The 21,041-nt window shown below is 23.6% G+C and overlaps 1 protein-coding gene across 10 annotated transcripts in view; it reads right to left on the bottom strand.

Moving 5' to 3' along the window:
* LOC126901790 (uncharacterized) overlaps positions 1 to 21,041 on the bottom strand; it is a 56,904-nt gene that overhangs the window by 35,130 nt on the left and 733 nt on the right. For all 10 annotated transcript variants that reach the window (XR_007703119.1, XM_050678546.1, XM_050678543.1 and 7 more), the window contains exon 2: positions 9,717 to 10,165. Coding sequence is in view for 9 of the 10 variants with exons in the window: in XM_050678546.1 (XP_050534503.1) it covers positions 9,717 to 10,026 (310 nt within the window). In the remaining variant the exon portion in view is untranslated. The remainder of the gene's footprint in view (positions 1 to 9,716; positions 10,166 to 21,041) is intronic.

Genomic DNA, 21,041 nt, shown 5'->3' with positions numbered 1-21,041 from the left:
ATGTATGATCAATATAATTCTTTTTTTTTGTAGATGCATGATGTCTTTACCTATCATTTGGTATATTTTTTTTATAAATCTGACTTTTTACCTGCCTACAGGGGGGGATTCAAAATGACAACTTTTTCACAAAAAATTGACTTTTTCAACTTAAATTTTGAAAGTGTTCCGGAAAGTCTGACACTTTTATATATATCTTAAATTAAAGCTAATGTAATATACTTTATCATGGAAAAAAAAAATTTCGGACTTTATTTTATCTTCAAGGTGAAAATGGCTACCAAATGCTATTATTGTGTGAAAATTCTCAATTTTATTTTTTACATTTTTAACATTATAATGCTATAACTTATTGAAAAGTGTATTGATCAATATAATTTTTTTATGGGAAATACTATTTTCTAATAATCTCTTTTTTATTCGACATACTTTGTCTTAATCAGGATATTAATAAGGAACTAGCAGTTTATGAAGCTTTTGGAATAATCCACCAATTTTTTAAAATTAAACACTATCTAAAGATTTGCATCGAAGCGTTTTTTTTTGATAGTGATTTTAATCACTGTCAGATATCATTATACTTGATCCATCTATACCACGTCACCACTGTGCCGCGACCCCCCTGTGCTGGGTTTTTTTTTTTATTTAATTATTACTACTATTTTTACAATAAAAATAAAATTTTTCATTAACAACTAAATTTATTAGGTATGACCTTATACAAGAGCATATCTTTTGACAGATTCCAAGTGCCAATTTTATTATTTTACAGTGTTATGGAATATTCTATGCGCATTTCAAATTGAGTTTAAATTATATTACTTAAAAACTGTTGTTCACCTCTCATTCATGAGAAAATTTTGATTATAAGCTTTTAAATATTACTAAATATTATCAATGAAAAGTTCTACAGTTATAAATAACTGTATTAAAATTTATTAAAACATAAGTTTTCAGACGAGTATTGAAATATAGTCATATATATGTTACATATAGTCATATGTAACATGTTTTGGTAAAACATTTGTCTTACAAGTTTTTGAAAATTTTTAATTTACTATTTTATTGATTATATAATTTAATGAATGTTATTCTGTAGTTGGTGTTAAAATGATTAAAAAACTTTTGATTGAATATTTATTTGACCGATAACATGAAGTTCATGCACTTTTTAAAGTACAAAGCAAACATTGACCAAGAAACTAATAATTTTGTCGAGAATTATGCTTTTAAATTTATATGATTATTTTATTGTGTATACAGTGTCAAATTGAGCTTAATAGTTTATACTTTTCTTTTCAAATATTAGTCCGACATTTTAGAATATACGTAATGGAACTTTTTCCATGAATATTTTTAAGACATTATAAATATATATCATTCATTTCCTTATATGTCTGCTAAATAATTACGATTAAATCGTCACGTTGCTTAATCCCTTAAAGCTTATACTGTCAGAGTTTGTTGGCTTTAATATTTAATAGATTCGTGTTAATCTATAGTGACATGATGGGTACTATTATTCGAAATCCATGGAAAATAATATTCCTTAGTGTTTTAACCTAAAAAAATGTCAATTTACTTTTACAAATATAGTTTTATAAAAAAAGACATATTACATTTTAATTAACGTATTGAATTATGAGACTCGTTACTGTATTAGTAAACTATAATGTAATATTATATTATATTATATATTACAGTATTAAATATTGTTATTATAAAGAGTGTCCCAGACCTAACTGACAGTGCTTATAATTTTTGATAGAGTAAAATTTTTTTTAAATAGTTCATGCCTCCTTAGACTACGTTTTAAGCAAATTATTTTATTATTCATCAACAATTATTTTCTTACGAAAATGTTTAATAGGTTAAGAAGAATTTTAGTGCAAATACTCATTAAGATACAAGCATTTCAACACATAGAGTAGGTATGAAACTCGGGAAAAGTATACTTAGACTAGTACTAGCTGTACCCCCCACTCTCACTTAATACCTTATCATAATATATTTTCATTCTGAGGCTTTAACTTTCTGTCTAATAAAGTAATTGCTTACCACACTAATTTTCTATATTTTAATTTTAATTTTAATTTTAGGGGAAAATATTTTATTATATTTATGTATCTATGCAAATTATAGTCTATTTTTTCATTTTCATTGATCATTGGTTTAACTTATGTACAAATACACAATATAAAGAAGATAAATTTTTAGCTTTCAAGCACAATCCTTAACTATAACCTTGACCCACACACTCTAACATAGATAAGTCTAAATTATACCAGAAAAGGTTTAGAAATCTGTAGTTTATATATAAATTGCACATATACAGGGTGTCTCAGGATACAATGCTTACAGCTTTTGATCTAATTAAATTTAATTTAGTGGGTATGGAACGCAGGCGACATATACGTACATCAATAGAGGTTGTCCCACCCACGCTACATATCCATTCTAGGTATTACAATGGTTACAACTTAAAATTATCATCGACCTTCCATTTTTATTTATAAGAATAGCGCTAAAAAATAGCTATTTTAACATTTTGAGAAAAAATAAAAAATTTTATTTTATTTTCTTAATAGTGATAAATAATGAAAAATATGCTTTGAAAATAGTCTAAGGAGGTAATAATTATTAAAATAAAAAAAAAAATTCAACGAAATGAAAATTAGATTCAAAACTCTAAGTGTATTCAGTTAGATCTAGGATAATCTGTATATCTGTATAAGACCTCTCAGTTAAATCATGAGTATTCCATACTCATGGATAATAATAATTAATAATAATTACAACTCCTGGAACCATCACGTAAAAGGTAACAGTCGTTAAATAATAATAAAAAAAATTATTTAGAATATGTCAAACATTGTAATATTTTAAAAATCATAATGACTTTTTACTATGTAATGTACAATTAAAGTTATTAAAATATTAATTATACTAATATATTATAACTGTCAACACTAGTGTTTACATGAGATTTATAGAAGTAAAAAATAAAAAAAAAATTAAATGTTATTATAAAGTTAATAAATAATACTTGTCACTTTCTCTAAGTAAATAATAGTATCGTATGTCTTAAAATTAATTCAATATCCGTTGTTTATGTTTTACTTTAAACATATTACCTATCGTACATTGTTAAAATTCTGAACGTCAATAAATAACGTTAAATAATGTATTTAAAACAGTGGAAAACTGAAAAAGTGACTACTCGAAGACACGTGATTCATGAGTATTTAAAAGGGTTAAATTTTTAAAGAAAAAACAGTAGAATTCGTTATTAAAGTTTGAATAATTTTGCATATATTGTATAGTACACTTTGAAAACAAGGTTACGTTTACTATATTAAAATAAACGTTATTTGGTACACCTTACTTTATGGATTATGGCAAAAGTAACAATAAAAGAGTTTAGTAAAATTTACATCACTATGGTAATGCATGTTTATAGCAACAGATGGTCACACCAGTATTAAATGTATCGTTTGACCTATCAGTTTTAAAGACTCGGTAAGGTCAAGCCTCGAACGTGGTTTCAAAGACAATGCTCGCAGGTAACGAAAACATGGGCTACATACATGAAAGCTTTTACAAGTCAATAAAGCTTAGTGCATTACAATATTCTTTAAAAAAAAATTCTTTAAATAATTACTAAACAATTTTTTTTTTAATTAAATAGATTTTATATATTACTTTTAGAAATTATCAAAAGAAAATTAATAAATTAGTCGTTGGAAAACAAGTTGTCTTTTTTGTGACAATTCCTTGTGTTGTAATGAATGTTAACGGTATGTTTTTTAATATTATATTACAGGTGGTAGTTACAGAGGTGCATAAACACTACGTGAGTTTTAGTATAAAGTGCTGTTCTAGAATTTACTTCCATTGAATGAGTCTTACTTTCACGAGCTTTTAAGCACAATAAACAAAACCATATAAACTATTATGCACTCAGCTTAAATATAAAATTATTTATTATACTCATAACATTTACTTAAAAATTTTATCGTTTCATAAGATACCTTTCTTGTGGGTCGATAAACAATATTTTCATTAGTTGAAGTCTAATAATAATTATTTAATTAATTAATTAATTATTACTCGTAAATATCTTATAAGTTTTATCCCTGTAATTTTTATGATCTATGTTTTGTTTTTTATGGGTACAAAATAAAAAAAAAATTAGAAGTCGTTAAAACTCTAACTATTAAATTACTTAACAGATATCGGTTTGCAATCATTATAGTAAAAATTATTATAGTAATCATAAATAAGATTCAATTTCGAACAAAAAAACTTTTGGGGTTGTATTGGTATTTTTTAAATCCAATTGTATTTATTATGAAAATTTATGTTATTTATCTAAACTAACTATCATAAATTATATTTAAGAGTAAAAAATTTATGCATTGTTAATTATTTTACAAGCTATAAAAAAATGTCTCCCATTTTTTTTTTAACTAGTGAAATAAAATCAAAATAATTGTTTCTAAATGCTAAATCACAAATACTCAGTGTAANAGTGAAATAAAATCAAAATAATTGTTTCTAAATGCTAAATCACAAATACTCAGTGTAAACTTTAAGGCAAATTTATTTGTTACCAGAAAAGTTCAATCAAATTAATAAGATATAGTTTGCATCAACTATTTTAAAAGTAATATGTTTCAATATTTTTACATTAAGGAATGTATTTAACTCAAATATTGTACTTTTATTTAGCAAATGTTTCTCTTTATCATATATTTTTTCGAAAAAAAAGAACAATTTTCTTACTCTTTTACGTGTAATATTAATATAATATATATATAAATGTAATAAAGAATTATAAAATACCTGAAATTGAAATAAGATCAAAAATGAACATTTTAAATCTAAATGTTTAACCCTCTAAACTCGAAATCAAAGAGCATTGATTTTTATCATGTGGTTTATCTATCATAACCCAAATCATTTTTAATTATTTTACAAATAATTTTTTTTAACATCAAAATTAAATAGAAATTAAAATAATAAAGATAACTCAAAACACATTATAAAAAATATTATTGATGTTTTTATAAAAGCATTATTTTTTAAATTTAAATAAAAAAAGCTCAGCACAGGGGGGTCGCGGCACAGTGGTGCCGTGGTATAGTTGGATCAAGTTNTAAATACTACTTCTCATGAAAAAATTGTATTGATCCATACATTTCTTAAAAAGTTATAGCACTTTAAAGTAAAAAATGTAAATTATAAAATCAAGAATTTTCATACAAAAATAGCATTCGGTAGCCATTTTCACCATGAAGACAAGTCCAGAGGTCAAATTTTTTTTTTTCAAATTAAAGTATATTACATTAGCTTTAATTTAAGATATATATAAAAGTGTCAGACCTTCCGGAACATTTTCAAAAGTTCAGTTGAAAAAGTTATTTTTTTGTAAAAGAGTTGTCATTTTAAATCCCCCCCTGTGGGCAGATAAAGGGTCAGATTTACAAAAAAAATATACCAAATGATAAGTAAAGACATAAAGCATCTATATAAAAAAAATTATATTGATATGTTCATTTTTGAAAAAGTTACGGCAGTTTTTAGTAAAAAAAATTGAAAAAATTTCGAAAATTAGCAATTTTTAAATTTGTAACTTTTTTGGAGGTTTCCCCCATTTACGGGGAACGAGGGATTTTTTTTCAATTTTTGAGGGTAATGTCTTCGACTAGATATAATTTGTGATCTTTTGACGTATCATTGAAAGAAATCGGTTCGGTGAGAGCTGAGAAAAAGTGGTAACAGACACAAAAAAAAAAAAAATAAAAAAATAAACACATCTTAGTAAAACTAATATCTTCTCAGCTTCGCATCGAAGCTAAAATAATACAAAAAATACTATTTTATGGTATTTATAACGTTTAAAAAGAGAAAAAAATATAGATTTTACAATGACATATTGTTAAATTATGTACAAATTTCAAAAAAATACATTACACAAACCAGTGGTGTTCAAATAATTTTGTCATAGTTAAAATATTAATTATTTAAGACTAGCAATCCAGATGATGGCGCAGTCCTTCTTACTCTCCTAAATTTGCTCTTAAAATTAGATTCACTATAACTATAACTACACATAAATATTAATAATGTACAAGCCCATTTGCTATTTTTTTATTGATATATGCATTCAAGTTAGTTTAGCGTGGTAACTTACTCCTAAAAATAACTTGTACACCTTCCATCAGTATTATTTATTTAAGGAAATATTAATGTATTCATATAGTGTATTATCAAGTATTATTTGATTATACTTTATTATAATACATGTAAAATTAATATTTGAATAAAAGAAGGTTTTTTTAATTTATTGTCATTAATTAAAAAAAAACACAGTATAGGGAGAGTGACATAGTGTTTTTCAAAAATTTCGTTAAATCATTTTTTTAAATTTGTAGGTGGTATAAACAAAATAACAAGTTTATACAGAACCACCATTTATTACTTATGATTTTCATTAAATTTGTATATTATAGTGACCTAATTTTCTCCTGAATAATATGATTATAATGCTAAATTACATATTTTACTAACTACCGCCAACCACTTTCACCTCTAGAATAATTAATTTGGCATATATTCATGTAAAAATGAATAAATTAACGATAAATAAAATTAATATAAGGGTTGAAATTATAAGAAATGGCTACACTATTAAAAAAATCTAGTAAAAGAGTGTTCATGAATTTATACTTTTGATTTATTTGTTTGAATTAAATGAGCTTCTAATATTTTCCCAAATGATTCTTTATATTTTACAATATGTTTTTTACACAATACGGGAAAGTAGAAAACAGTTATCATTATATCATTTTAAACTATCTTAAAATCTCTTACTTTTGATATCAAAGTAAACATAATTTTCCACCAATCTCGTGTGTTGATATAGATGAAATATTTATGCACAGTTAAGGTCACGTTAGGGTGTTTGTTTAAACTATCACCACTATACCATTCAGAGGAATAGTCTTGCGCGGTATGTGCGTGTACATAACATTGTAGTTATCTAAAAATGCAACACAGGCTGCGTGTAGATGGTTTTCTGTATTATCCACAAAGCACATTAAAATTATACTTTATTACTGGCAATGTTTATTTTATTTGACCTATTTTACATTCTTTTAACATACAGCGAGAAAATAGGGAAGGGTGCACTTTTTTTATTATTAAACATTATTTTCACTAAATTTCAAAATTTTAATTAGACTAATTCTTGTTTTGATCATAAAAAATTGAGAAAGAAATTATTAGTTACAATAAAAAATGCTGTAATTGTTATCTTTCCGGTTTTTTCTTAACTTACACAAGTGTAGTTGTTGTAGTAATTTTTTTTTTGGTTTAAATTGTTTAAAAATTCTCAAAACAATATACTTTGACTTTTACGGTCCCTTTTGTGATATAATTTTTTTCTCATGTAATCATAGTGCTTTATTAAATGCTTGATATTACTGTTGTGCCAGCAGTGATAATTATTCGACTTTAGCAGAGGTTTTAGTGTTTGAGCATCCCCCATATATACTACCAAAAACATGAAATTTGTTTTCTTTAACTTTATTCAGTTTCTATACGTCACAAAAACTCAGTGTATCTAAAAACTACGCTGAAAAAAAATAACTAGGTAGCATGTTGTACTCGTAGGTTTTTATTTTATTAAGGCAATTATAAAATACTGTAAGTAACTATCTCGAGTTTTGGTATTTCGTGATTACTTGACTTTAAATTGTCTTTTCTAACAACAATAACAAAAATATTAAAAAGTTTTTAAATGTTGATAGGTTTTTATAAAATATTAAGCAATGTAAGTCAAAATTAAATGTTCATTTTTGAATGTAATTATGTTCATTTTAATTTACTGACTGGTGCGTAAAAATTGATATTACATTACATTATATAATTTTATAAAACGGAAAAATAATAGGATAGACTTATTATTATTATTGCTTTAAATTTAATTATCTGATGGAATATTTTTTGAATAAAATTGAACGGCTAACTTATATAAAAGAAAAATAGTTAAGTTATTTAACTAAGTAAAAAAAAGTGACAATACCTCATTAATACAAGATATTAGAATAAATTCTACTCGTTTATTTGTTTATGGTAAATTGAATTTGCACTATAAATAATTTGTAGTGGTTTTGACATTGAGTTGTCGTTGATAGTTTTATTTTTGTTAAAAATAGAAATCATATTTGATCATTTTCATAATTATGATCCACTTAATATTTATAAAAAACCGCCAGAAATTTATAGTTTTAGCACTCATTTTTGTTAAAATATGTTAGTATGCAGCAAAAGGACTCAGAAAAATATCAGCATCCGAATACATGGGTAATGTGTTAGCTTGATATAAACATGTCTAAAGATAATAGTTTATTTAAAAGAAACTCAAATGAAGGTAACGAGAAAGAAGCGTTTAATTCTCGGGGGAATACCCATCGCTTTTGAGTTTTGAATAAGTAAAAAGTAATGCCTACTATACTAATTGCATTACTTTAATATAATTCTTATCATGAAAATAAGAGTATTTATATAATGTTTTAATATTAATTTATTAAAATATAAAAAAAAATTAAACCCATAAATATTTTATTTTTTAAATAAATAAATACTTATTACATAAAAAGTATACATTTTAACTATTTAATTGAACTTTTTTTTAATATGAAAAATAAAAGAATTATTTATTTAGCTTAAGACAATGTCTAACGAAAAGTAGTGTTATTAGGAGTGTACGAAAATATTTGTTATAGAAAGTTATAATTTTTTAATGCGGTGTAAATATTCAACTAACTTGGGGTATTTAATTTAATAGAAAATATATTATCGATAGAAAAATAAATTAATACAATGGAGACTAAAGTACTAATAAATTGTTTACAGTAAAACATAATTAAACTTAAATTGAAACAATAAGTGTGTTCATAATATCTTAACTTTGTTTCTAATTAATAATTTTGTAAAATCGTAAAAAGAGAAGATTGTCGATTGAGTAACTAATTAATGATATTAATCAATTAGATTTTATCGTTACTTAATTAGGTATTCTAAATAAAGTTCATACCGTTAGAGCTTTAATTAACACTAATTATATTTTAAAGTAAATTTAATGTGTTTATATTTTGTTAAATATCGAAAAATCATCTCAATCATAATGAAATGTTTTTAATAATATTCTATTTCAATTTTTTTTTAAATAACAAAAGAATTCTTAGTTACGCAGTTGACTTACCAAAAATTTTTTAGAATTTTGTATTTAGTGATTACCAAAAATACAATAGAAACGATAAAATATCTAATCCAAAGATGAAAAAATAACATAAAATAGAGAATTTGCAATTGCTCGCTGTTAAATTTTAATTTTTTTAATTGCACCTCTTAATTTCATAACAAAATAATTATAAAACTTAGAAGCACATAATGTGTTAGTAGTAATATACTGGGATTAGGAAGAATGCGTTTAACATAAAAGATTTCTCTCTAAGAGGACTTGTGCATGGTCATTAGCATAAACATTATACATATTCTCTTTAACGGAAAACTAACTTTATATCCAAATGGAATAATTTAACAGTAAAATATATACCTAAAGAATATTTTAATGTTTTGAACAAATACTTTATAGAATGCTATATATTTTATTATGTAAATAAATATAACATATAGCCGATGCTTACCTTGATAAATAATGTGAGGCACGATTCCTTTCCGAGTGTCATACATGTCGTGAATCACTTCAATGAACGCTTCATCGGACGAGTCTTCTTCGCTATAATTTTCGTAATCCAATCCTTTAGTTGTCTCAAATTCAAAATTCATTACAGATTCATTTTCTTGCTGTAATTTGTGGTCATGTCTTATCTTTCTAAATGATTTGGTCACACTACTGTCATCATATTGAAAATCGCTGAAACACAACAAGACTTCGGCAAAAATGATCAAAACGCCGAAGTACGTCCATCGCCTAAGATCCCACTTAGTTATCATGGATTCTAATTTTCAGTATGAGTCACTTATCTAAAATTATCCTCATGTTTTTTTTGGGTTTCATTTATCAATTACCTATGAATTAAATACAATTTAGCTCATTGTCGTCGTCGTCATCTTCATCCATTATTATTAAGACCTACGTAAAATTAAAAAATTATTAACATAAAATAAAAATATATAGTAGTTATAAAATCAATAATTCATAGAAGAAATATCATTAGTTTATCGATTATATGTTTTCTAGTATTAAACGAGTATCTAATAAATGGTTAAATTGTAAGTAAATGAAAGTAATGATACGTTTATTATATAGCCAATATAAATACAAAATACTTCGTTTATTCCATAAAGTTAAAACTATGTAGATTTATAAAACAAGAAAATAATATTCTTTATGTATTTTTGAAAATAAATTGAACAAACATTAAATAAGAAACTTTAGTAGAAGTTAAATCATCATAAACATGCTCAATATTTAAAAATTTTATATTTTATTTTATAATTTTAATAATGATTAAAAAATCACTATGTTGTTATAAATCTAAAATTATTTTTACAGTAAAAAAAATTTTGATTTTACTATTTTGAAAATAAAATAGAATTTAAACATATATTGATTAAACTTATTATGATAATTGTTTTATTATTATCATAATTTATTATAACAATTTATTATCTTCATATATGAGAGTTGGCATATTAAATACTGTATAGACAAACAATACTTGTGTTTATAAAAACCAAAAAGGATATCATAAAATTAGGTTAAAATATTATTATTTTTTTCTGAATGTTTATAACAAAAAAAAATGTTTTTTAACACAATAAAAATAATAATATATTTCTTATTATTTTACTACAAAGGGCTGACATTTTTAAACAAAATAAAATTAATAAAAAATATGGATTTTCTTGTGTAAAAGTTTTAAAATAGAAATTTGTTTTAAGGCAAAGTTAAAATTTAATAAAATATTTATTATAGGTTTTCCTTACCGTAAAATTTTGAAACGAAAATTTATACTTAGTTGTGAACACTTTAGATATTTTAACTATCTTAAATCAATCAACTTACAGACGGCGATCATTAAAATGATTAAGTTTAAATTGTGTACATCTACCAGGCCATATAGCAATAGTTTAGAAAACTAACGATCAAATTAATTTTTGTAAACCTTTACAAAGGTCGTCGTATTACAAGTATTAGTAAAATGTTTAATGTCAAAAAAATAATTTTCTCCGATTAACATGTATGTGTCAAAATATAACAAACATATAACAACATTTGTTAATTATATCAAATTGGAGGTTACTTTGAAATAAAGATAATAATTAATGAATGAACTTAGAAATCCATTAGACATAGTGCCACCAGTACCACCATATCATTGGCGCCCTAAGGCAATCATATATTTAACGCCCCTATTTAATATATTTTCAAACAAAGCGCATCTTATGTAAAATAAATGTATTCATAATTTTTTGGAGCCCTAGTGCACTTGTCCTTGTTGTCCCAGGTTAGGCCGGCCGTCTTTGTAGTATTAAAAATTTAAATAACTAAAAAAACTAGTTTTTATAATCCTTTTACAAAAATAATTTATTTGTAAAGCATGACGACTTTTAAACTAAAGGTACTATGTAATTTTATTTTGACCCATGGGTATAATTTCATATAGTTGTACACGGTTGTACCACAATTGCATAAACGATACGCCGTATGATGTACTTGTATTGTACGACGCCCTCCGTCTTTACCTAATGTAATTGTTACTGCTTGATTTAAATTGAGAAATTTTACTTTCGTTTACTTAAAACAAACGAGAATTATGTAATACATTATGACCCTGTGTTTTCACGTAGCAATAAAATGAAAACTAAAACCATTCACTATTAAAAACCTTATAAGTGATTAATATAAGAATACCATTTGTTTTATTTTTAATGTAAACTAAACGTTAAGCTACAGACAAGCAAATTTAGGAATTGAACAGGCATGTGAATTAAACCAAAAATAATGTTTTATACAAACCACATGTCTTACACAAATATTTGAAGTTACTCTTACAGGTAATAGTCTACGAGTGAACATAAAATTTGATAAGTTATTCTCACCTAATGGCTTTTGCATAATGTAACATAATGATGTACTGAATGTTTTGTATCCATTTGGTTAATGATATAAATTCAAAATTTTACTTAAACTATATAATTACAAATAACGTATGATCAGTAATAAATATTTAACTAATTGTAAAACTAATTTTTAATCTAGAAGTGAGACTTTTATTTTTTTTTTTAAAGCCATACTAACTATTCAATAAAATATATAAATTGTATTTCCAATCATTATACTCAGTTAATAAATAAATCATAATGAAAAGTACTGATGTATAAAACATCTATATCGTACAAAAGGTATAACATCAATATAAATGAAAACAAAATTACTTGCGTGTAAAATTAAATTATTATGGCACAAAAAATCAATAATAATAAAAAAATTATTATTTTAACACTTTTATTGTTGGCAAGATATAAATTAATTTAGTTGAATTTTTGTATAAGTGTATTAGTGTACCAATTTTTTAGTTAACTTCAAAATTGAAAAAAATTACTGAAATCTACAGGTACATATAATTAGCCATATATTTATAATATTTGGTAACAATTTAGCCCTCTCCATTAAAAATCATGAGTACACATTGATTTTAATTATTTTTCGGAAGAGGGATATGTTATTAAAACTAAATAAAGCAATATAATACTTAAAATTGTATAATTAAGTAAATTATCTTTTAACATTTGTATACAGTTTAACAAAAATTTAATGTTGAAATAATTCTTAATAGGTACATATTGATTTTATGTAAATGTATTTATTAAATAGATCAGCTAAAGTCATTTATATTTAACGATCACCTAAAAGTTATCTTTTTATGCATTGTGTAAGTTTAACCCTAGTTTAATTGTCGAAAACTCTTGATATTCATGATTGACGTGATCCGATAGAAAATATATTTTTATAAGCATTCTAGTGTACTATTGTTATTGATGAATACATGCAAAACTAAAATTTCCTTTCAGCTATTGAATATCCAAAACACTTTATGATTAAACAGTCATATCTTTTAAATCTTTTAAATGGATAGATTATATTACTAGTTAGCTTGAAAATTTACTGACTTTGTTATATTCAAGAAACTTGTATTCCATTTTAGTAATATATTATAATATCGTCTTCAAGACTTTCATTAGTCTACCAATAAGCTTGAATTGTGTAAACTAAAGCCGATTAATGTAGTTAGAATTACTTTCGCTAAATTTCAAGTTATTTTCTGTTGAATTTACGGTTCACAAAATATTGAAGTCGTTTACAAAATGTATATTAATATATATATATATATATATATATATATTTTAGTAAAAAATATTTTAAAAAATGATTTTAATAATTTTCCAGTAATAATAATTTTTAGTCAATGATTCCGTACTTTATAATTAAGTGTAAAAAAATTGGTGATATATATCATAGTACATATAACACATACATTATAACATATATGTTACATTATGAAAAAAAAACAAACTCAATAATTACGTACCAGTCTAAAAATGTTTAAATAAGTATACATTAGTATTATTGATATATGAATAAAAAAATACATAACTTCATACGTACTGAACTATGGTAAAAAAATATATATTTAAAATTAGTTCAAGCAAAAATTTACAACTAATATTAATAACAACTATATTTAGTAAATTTTGTGTTAAATTCTTTTAGAGATCGTTACTACTTGATTTTATATACTAAGTTATACATTTATACGTTATGTATATAAACCACAAATTCATGTAATAATAATGGAAACTAGTAGATTGACATTGGAAATTTTTATATAAGTGTCTAAACACTAATTTATTTGCTTAAAGTAACTTTCTATAAAAAAACATTAATAATAATTGAGCTACAATTACTTATACTAATTTTATAGCTAAGTATAGGATATAAATTGTGACGTGACAAAAACCACTTCATTTGTTTATTTTTACTATTTGTATATTTTGCTTTTTGTCATACAATAGACAATAAGAAAAACGTGCACTTTTACCAATCTACTTTGACTGGTTATTCTCCAATTTAAATTATTTTCTAATGTATTTTTCATTTATACACACATTTGGAGTTTTCATATCACTCCCAATTGTATCCAATCTTTTTTCTCATTTTCATTTAGCGTTTGTAATTTCTATTTCCTAATAAAACTATCTAAGCCTATTTTCTCACTCATCCGTCTTAACATTCTTATCTCAGCTACACTCATTCTCTTCTTTTTATTTTGTCAACGGCTCAATACTCTGAATCATGCATCATAATATCGCTATGGCTGACAGTCCTTAACTTTTAACCTCATTTTGATTTACTTTTGGACAAAAAATCAGATTCTTCTCTCCACTTAATCCACTAGCACGTAGTCGTAAATCTTATTTTATTTGGCATTTGTAACCGTTTAATTTTTATGATATATGTCAATATTGAAGAGCTCTGGAAATCTCTACTACACTTACATTAGCCAATCTGATTTTATCAAAGTCTTAAACGGCAAAATTCACTCTCTAATTTTGGGAGAACGCGATAATAAAAAAAAAATGTAAATAGAAATTGATCATTTTTATGACTGTTTAAAATTTTATTGACTTTTTTAAAAAAATTTTTATTTATATGAAGTATCTTCTCAAAAATATCTTTCTTTCAAGCTATTAACAAATTTTTAGAGTTTACTTTAAGAAAAAATAAATGTAATATTTTCAGGATCTTCATCCGATGTTTTTCTGTATTCAAATTTTTATACTGCTCTGGCATGACATAGGATTTTTCTAACTAACATTTCACATTAAAGTCAATCTAATTATCTATCTATTCATATTTAAGAACATAAATTGAATTTTTTTTTTTGATTTTCAATGAGATTTTGAAGTTGACTATCTTAATTTTGATTATCAAGAAAATAAATACTAAACTTAAAACTAAATTAATTAAAACTATTAATCGATAGGAAAATTTTAAACATAAAAATAAATCATTTTTATTAATTTAGAATCATTTACGTTCTAATAAATAAAAATGCTGAGGACTTAAAACTATTTTAAACTAAAACATAAGATATAATTCAGATAAATTTATTGAAGAAGTATAGCCATTATTTTTCACTGAATTATGGATTTACTTAGACAAACTTAAGTAATCTGACAGTCAAAAAATAGAAAGGATGGCGCCTTAAAAGTTTTATTCTCAAGCTAACTGTATCCTATAATGATCCTATGATTCAACTTTTAGAGTACGATCAATTAATAACAATAAACAAACTTGATGGTGTTAATTATTTTTCCTCGTTTTTTACGATGAGAAAAATGAACTGAACTGTATGATAATTACAATCATCTTTTTCAATTATTTGTTTTACTGCTGCAGTATTTATAATTTTGTGAATGTTTTTATTATGAAAATTATGGATTAACTTATTAGTAGCAAATATAATCCTTTACGGCTAGCAACTAATGAGCAAAAAATAAAAATAATTGAATCTTTAATACTTGAGGCTTGAAAAACAATTAATGCAAATGTATAATTTGTCTCGTTTTTTGCTATATTAGGCAAAAAAATAATATTCAAATACATTAATTAATTTAACAGCTAATAGGAGATAATGACCGTTTTAAAATTTTGTTTTACTTTGGGAATTTCTTTGTTTAACAGTTCAAATATACATAACATATTTAATGACAAAACAGTCCCTAAAAAAAATTATATATACAAATAATAAAAAGTTGTATAAAATTCAACTTTTATGTATTGAATATACTTTATACTTTTTTAAAAAATAATTTTTTTTTGTAGCGTACTTCACATTAAAAAACAATTTACACTCATAATTTAGTACTTGTATTGTTTTTATTAACTTTTCGTTACCTCTTATTTCTATCTCTCTAATAATATCATTTACGAAAAATCATATACGCTATAAAAGATATTTTAAACATTATAGAGAAATGTAAATATATTATTTGAAATCTCAATCGAAATATTGATTATAATCAATATTTCGATTATAATCGATAAACGATGATAAATTATAAATAAATTATAAACGATAATTATCGTTCTATAACACTAAGTAATTTATCAATTTTAACTCTCACAATAACTTCTAGTAAAATTTTAGTTGTATATCAAGTAATAGTACGTTTATTTTATTAGAAATTTTTTACATTATACAAAATGTTGACTTAATATAAAGAAGTCCATTAACAAAAATTATCATTTTATGTGATTGAAATTGATAAAAACAATATGAGTTACCTTAAAACTATTCATTATAAATTAACAATAAAGTTAATTTAAATACATGTATTAAAAGTTTTAACGCATACAATATAAACATTTTAAATTTACATTGTATATTTTGATGGTAATAAAAATGTCATAATTGTGTACGGAATTTTAATACTTAATGACAAAATTACACTAACTACGTTTAGAATTATCGTGTACATTCAATATCATAATAACGTATAAAAATTTTTGATAATTTAATACAATATATTTGTGCAGATTTTATATTATAAGTTTATGTTATAAGTTGTATAATTTATAGTTTGTTTCCATAAAATAAATATAAAAGTATTATTTGCATAAGCAAAATAAAACGTCAAATTTTCAGAGACGTTTTCTTTTTAAATTTGTATTGAAATAATAAATTAAAAGTATTCAATAAATCTCTTCAATTTATTTTAATACATATTTTAATATTTATCCGGGTAATAATTTAGAGTACTAGAACAGCTAATATATTAATTGATCCTGTTTTGTAGTATATTACAGTAAACAATTTAATAATTATATTTAAAATATAATTCAGTTGACTTAACTTTAACCAAAATTGATTCACAAACCATAAATTATATATTTTTCTTGTTTATGTATGTATGATTTTGTACTTTATATAAGCTTTAGTGTCAATAACATATTATGCTGTTTAGTGAGACTATTCGCTACCAAAGAATGTCATTATGTGTACACACAAAAGCTACTGTTAAAAATGATAATATGGAAAAGAAAAAGTACAAGATAACTTTTAAATTAAATATTTTCATTGAAGTATCTTGTATTCAGTATTCAAAAGAAATGTCAATTTGTCCCATTATTCATATTAAAATTCATACACGAATTTAGTAAAAAATGTTTAATTTACCACAAAAGAAATTTGTAGTAGTTCAGGGAACACTGTTCTATCATGTAAATACTTTATTATAGTTGATATTTTAGTATAAAATTAATCGTTAAAAAATTTAGTGTACAATTATTTATCACTTAAAATAAATATTTATGAATCTAACAATTGAATAGTTGAATTTAATTGATGAAAAAATAATTAAACAATTAATTTTTTTCTTAAAAAAATTGAAGTACGTAAGTTATTTCAATATAGTTTATTCAATAAAAAATTATGGTTTTAAATATATGTTTGTGAAAACATAATTAGCAAATATGTTGGAAGATGGTATTACGAGACCACGAGAAACCTGATATTTTCTGAACTTAAATTACATAGAATAACAATTAATGAATCAAAAATACTATTTTCCTTGTTAATCTTATTCAAGGCTTTGTAAAAGTTAACATATCTTGTTATAAAATATGTTGTTTTATTTTAAATAACATTTTATTTAATATTAACTGTTTTACAATTAATCCGAATTAGGCCAGTCAATAAAGGAAAAATGGCGGAAAAAATTTGGTTGGGAATTTTTTCCACCATTTGCCAAAGTTACTCCTTTGTTGACTGGCCTTAATCTCACATTATTATAAATGTTTTAGTGCATATGAAATACGTAGGCTGTCCGATAAATAAGGTACAAAGTTATTTTTAGCATTAACAATGGGGAATTTCGACTGGAAATTTTTAGCATTGATAATTTAGATAACAAGCAATATATTTTATTAGTCATGGCTATAATAATTAAGTGTTACGTCTGCAGCGAAAGTATTAACATGAAAAACCAATATTTAAGTTGCTCAAAAGAAAAAGTCCGCGCCGTAATTCGATTTTTAAATTTTCAAAATGTTTCTCCGACTGAAATTCATAGAAAAATAACTGAAGTTTATGGCCCAAATGTAATGTCACGAAAAAATGTGTCGGTTTGGTGTTCAAAATTTAATTTGGGTCGAGAAAGTGTTGAAGATGAAGCAAGAAGTGGTCGACCAATAAGCACGTTATTTTACTGATTGAATTTTTATCAAAAAATGAAACAATTAATGCTAATCGATATATTGAAACGTTAGAAAAATTGAAAGAAAAAATTCGTTTTAGGGCAATTACACTCGGGAAATGTGAAACTGCTGCATGACAATGCCACCCCACATTCAGCGGGAAAAACCAAAGCTTGGCTGAAAAAATACAAGTGGGAAGTATTACAACATCCACCATAATTTAATTGAGATCGCAGAGTTAATTATTTTTAGGTATTAGTTCATAGAAAGTGTAAAAAGTATGTTTACTTAAATATTTATTTAATTATCTCCAAGTTACAAGTAACTTAGAGCTACTTTGATGAGTCTTACGTCTATTTGTTATTAGACAAAAAGTCTTTATAGCTTAAAAAAATATTTTTTTAATTTAAAATAGAATTTCATGATGAGAAGTCGTAATTCAAATATGATTTCGAAGTTAAATATATTATGGTATTATTATGAATTAACTACAAACATTATTAAAAACGTATGAAGAATTTTCTATTATGTATTGTCTAAAGTGGATAAATCGTAATTAAATTTGTTAAATATTCTCCTACCAAAAATGTATAATTTAAAATGTTAAAAAAAGGTTATTACCTGTTATGACCGGTTTTTAACCGAAACCTAAAATTTTGATTTTCTAAAAACCTGTCTGTAATCTAGGTCCAAAAAAAAAAAAAAAAAAATCTAAGACTTAAACCAAACCGGTACCACTAAAAACATAAAGGTCTCATTACTTGCCGTGAAAATTTGTCTTATATAATTCTAACGAAATTTATTACTAATCTTTTTTAACAAACAGTGTTTCCAAAAACCAAACTCAATTTAGTAACTTTCATATGTTTCTAAACAAAAATATCTTTTTTACCTTTAAAAAATGTATAAGTATATAATATATTCTTTAGGGACAAATAAAAAGAATAAAAGCGTCAAAAGAAAATAAATTCATAGAACTCGGTATTTTCAAGAAATATTTAAAACCAAATAAATGTTATTAACATAACTCAAAAAAAAATTATGTTTTAATAAATATACTATCATATTTGATTGCATCCAATACCTAAATAAATTACTTGTAGCATACTAACCGAAATACTTTTTTTTATTGTTCATCGTGATATATTTTTCTTTTAGAACTTTATTTCCATAACGTATATAAACAATTCATAATTTGAATCTATACGATTTTTTCATGTCTCATAGAAGTTTATTTTAAAACTCTAAATTCTTTTAATAACTTACTTCAATATTTTTTTATAATAAAGTATTGTTTAAAACTAAATCTTGATGATTTATGGATAATTTCAAATGGTTGCTATTGCATAGTATATGAAATATTTTTTTTTTTAACAGACTTGTTATTATTTTAGTATTTAAGCCTTATACAATGTTCATTGATAAACATTGAAATTTTATTTGTATTTGTCATATCATAATCCTATTGATAAAAATACAAATTAGATAGATTAACTTAAAATACATAAAAAAATAAAAAAATAAATTACTTAATTTAATATTTTTCTTTTAATATTTTAGTACCCTTAAAGTTTTAAAATTTAAATAATCGCCTGTAAACAAAAACTGATTTTTTAATGTCATTTCAATCTGATGAAACATATGACTCTAGAACATTACCCATTGCTGTCAAATAATATCGCGTGATTAAGCTAAATAAACCTGAAGGCCTTTGACCAACACAATTTTTTATGACTTTATTTTTGTTTTTGTTTCTTTTCTGAGTTTTACGAACTATTGCAATTTATACGTGTTAAAGTAAAGGCGTGGAAAAGTTGTTTCTTTGCGGCCGCATAACGCGGATTTTCATGTTTTAAACATAAATAATTTGTAAACTTTTTAGACATCGTTTATTAGAAAATGCAGTTCAGTGCTAAATACAATTATCTTATTTTTCAGCAATAATTTTCTACTTTATACTTTAAATTTTATTGACAAACAATTTTGGCAGTTATACGACACAGTGTCATCATAATAATATTATTATGTTACATTAATGTGACAAAACGATTTAATGAATAATTTTATTTTTTGATTAAAAAAACTGAAATATTTTGTCATGCAGCTTGCAAATATATTTATAATACATACAGACATTTAATTATCAATAAGTTCTTAACTCCATTAATAAAATCAATTTCTTCCTTCAAGCACTTTATAAGTTAAACATTATTATAAAGAGCTGATTAAAAATAATAAACTGTTATTCAAAAGTTTTAAAAGTTTCTCTTATTTTATGATGTTTAAAGGAAGTAAAATTAAAAGATTATCATTAAACAATAATATGAATAATTCAATGTTTTTTGAAGAATGAAATTGACCTTAAAACTTCATGATAAAATTTTCATTTAATACAATTTTTTATTATACTAATACTATGAAAAATTTAATAAAATAATTTGTTATTTTATTATTAATTACTAGTAATCAAATAATAGAAACTAAGAATTTATTAAATATTTTATATAGTAATTATAGATAATTTTAACTCTATGAATTGCCAAATGAATATAGTATATAGAATGCCTATGTAATAAGATCTTATAAAGAGATAAAATTATTTACAGACTTGAAAATAATCAGTATAATCGATCAGTTTATTCCTTAAAAGAGCCACTCAAATTATTTATATACAAAGTACTTTTAGTTTCCAACTTTAGTTGAAGTAAAAGAATCAAATATTTAACGAAAATATCCAAAGGAA

Source organism: Daktulosphaira vitifoliae, unplaced genomic scaffold (assembly GCF_025091365.1).
Source record: "Daktulosphaira vitifoliae isolate Bord-2020 unplaced genomic scaffold, ASM2509136v1 Scaffold_3, whole genome shotgun sequence".
NCBI lineage: Eukaryota > Metazoa > Arthropoda > Insecta > Hemiptera > Phylloxeridae > Daktulosphaira > Daktulosphaira vitifoliae.
Note: the sequence above shows the minus strand (reverse complement) of the source record. Positions and strands in the feature narration are given on the sequence as shown.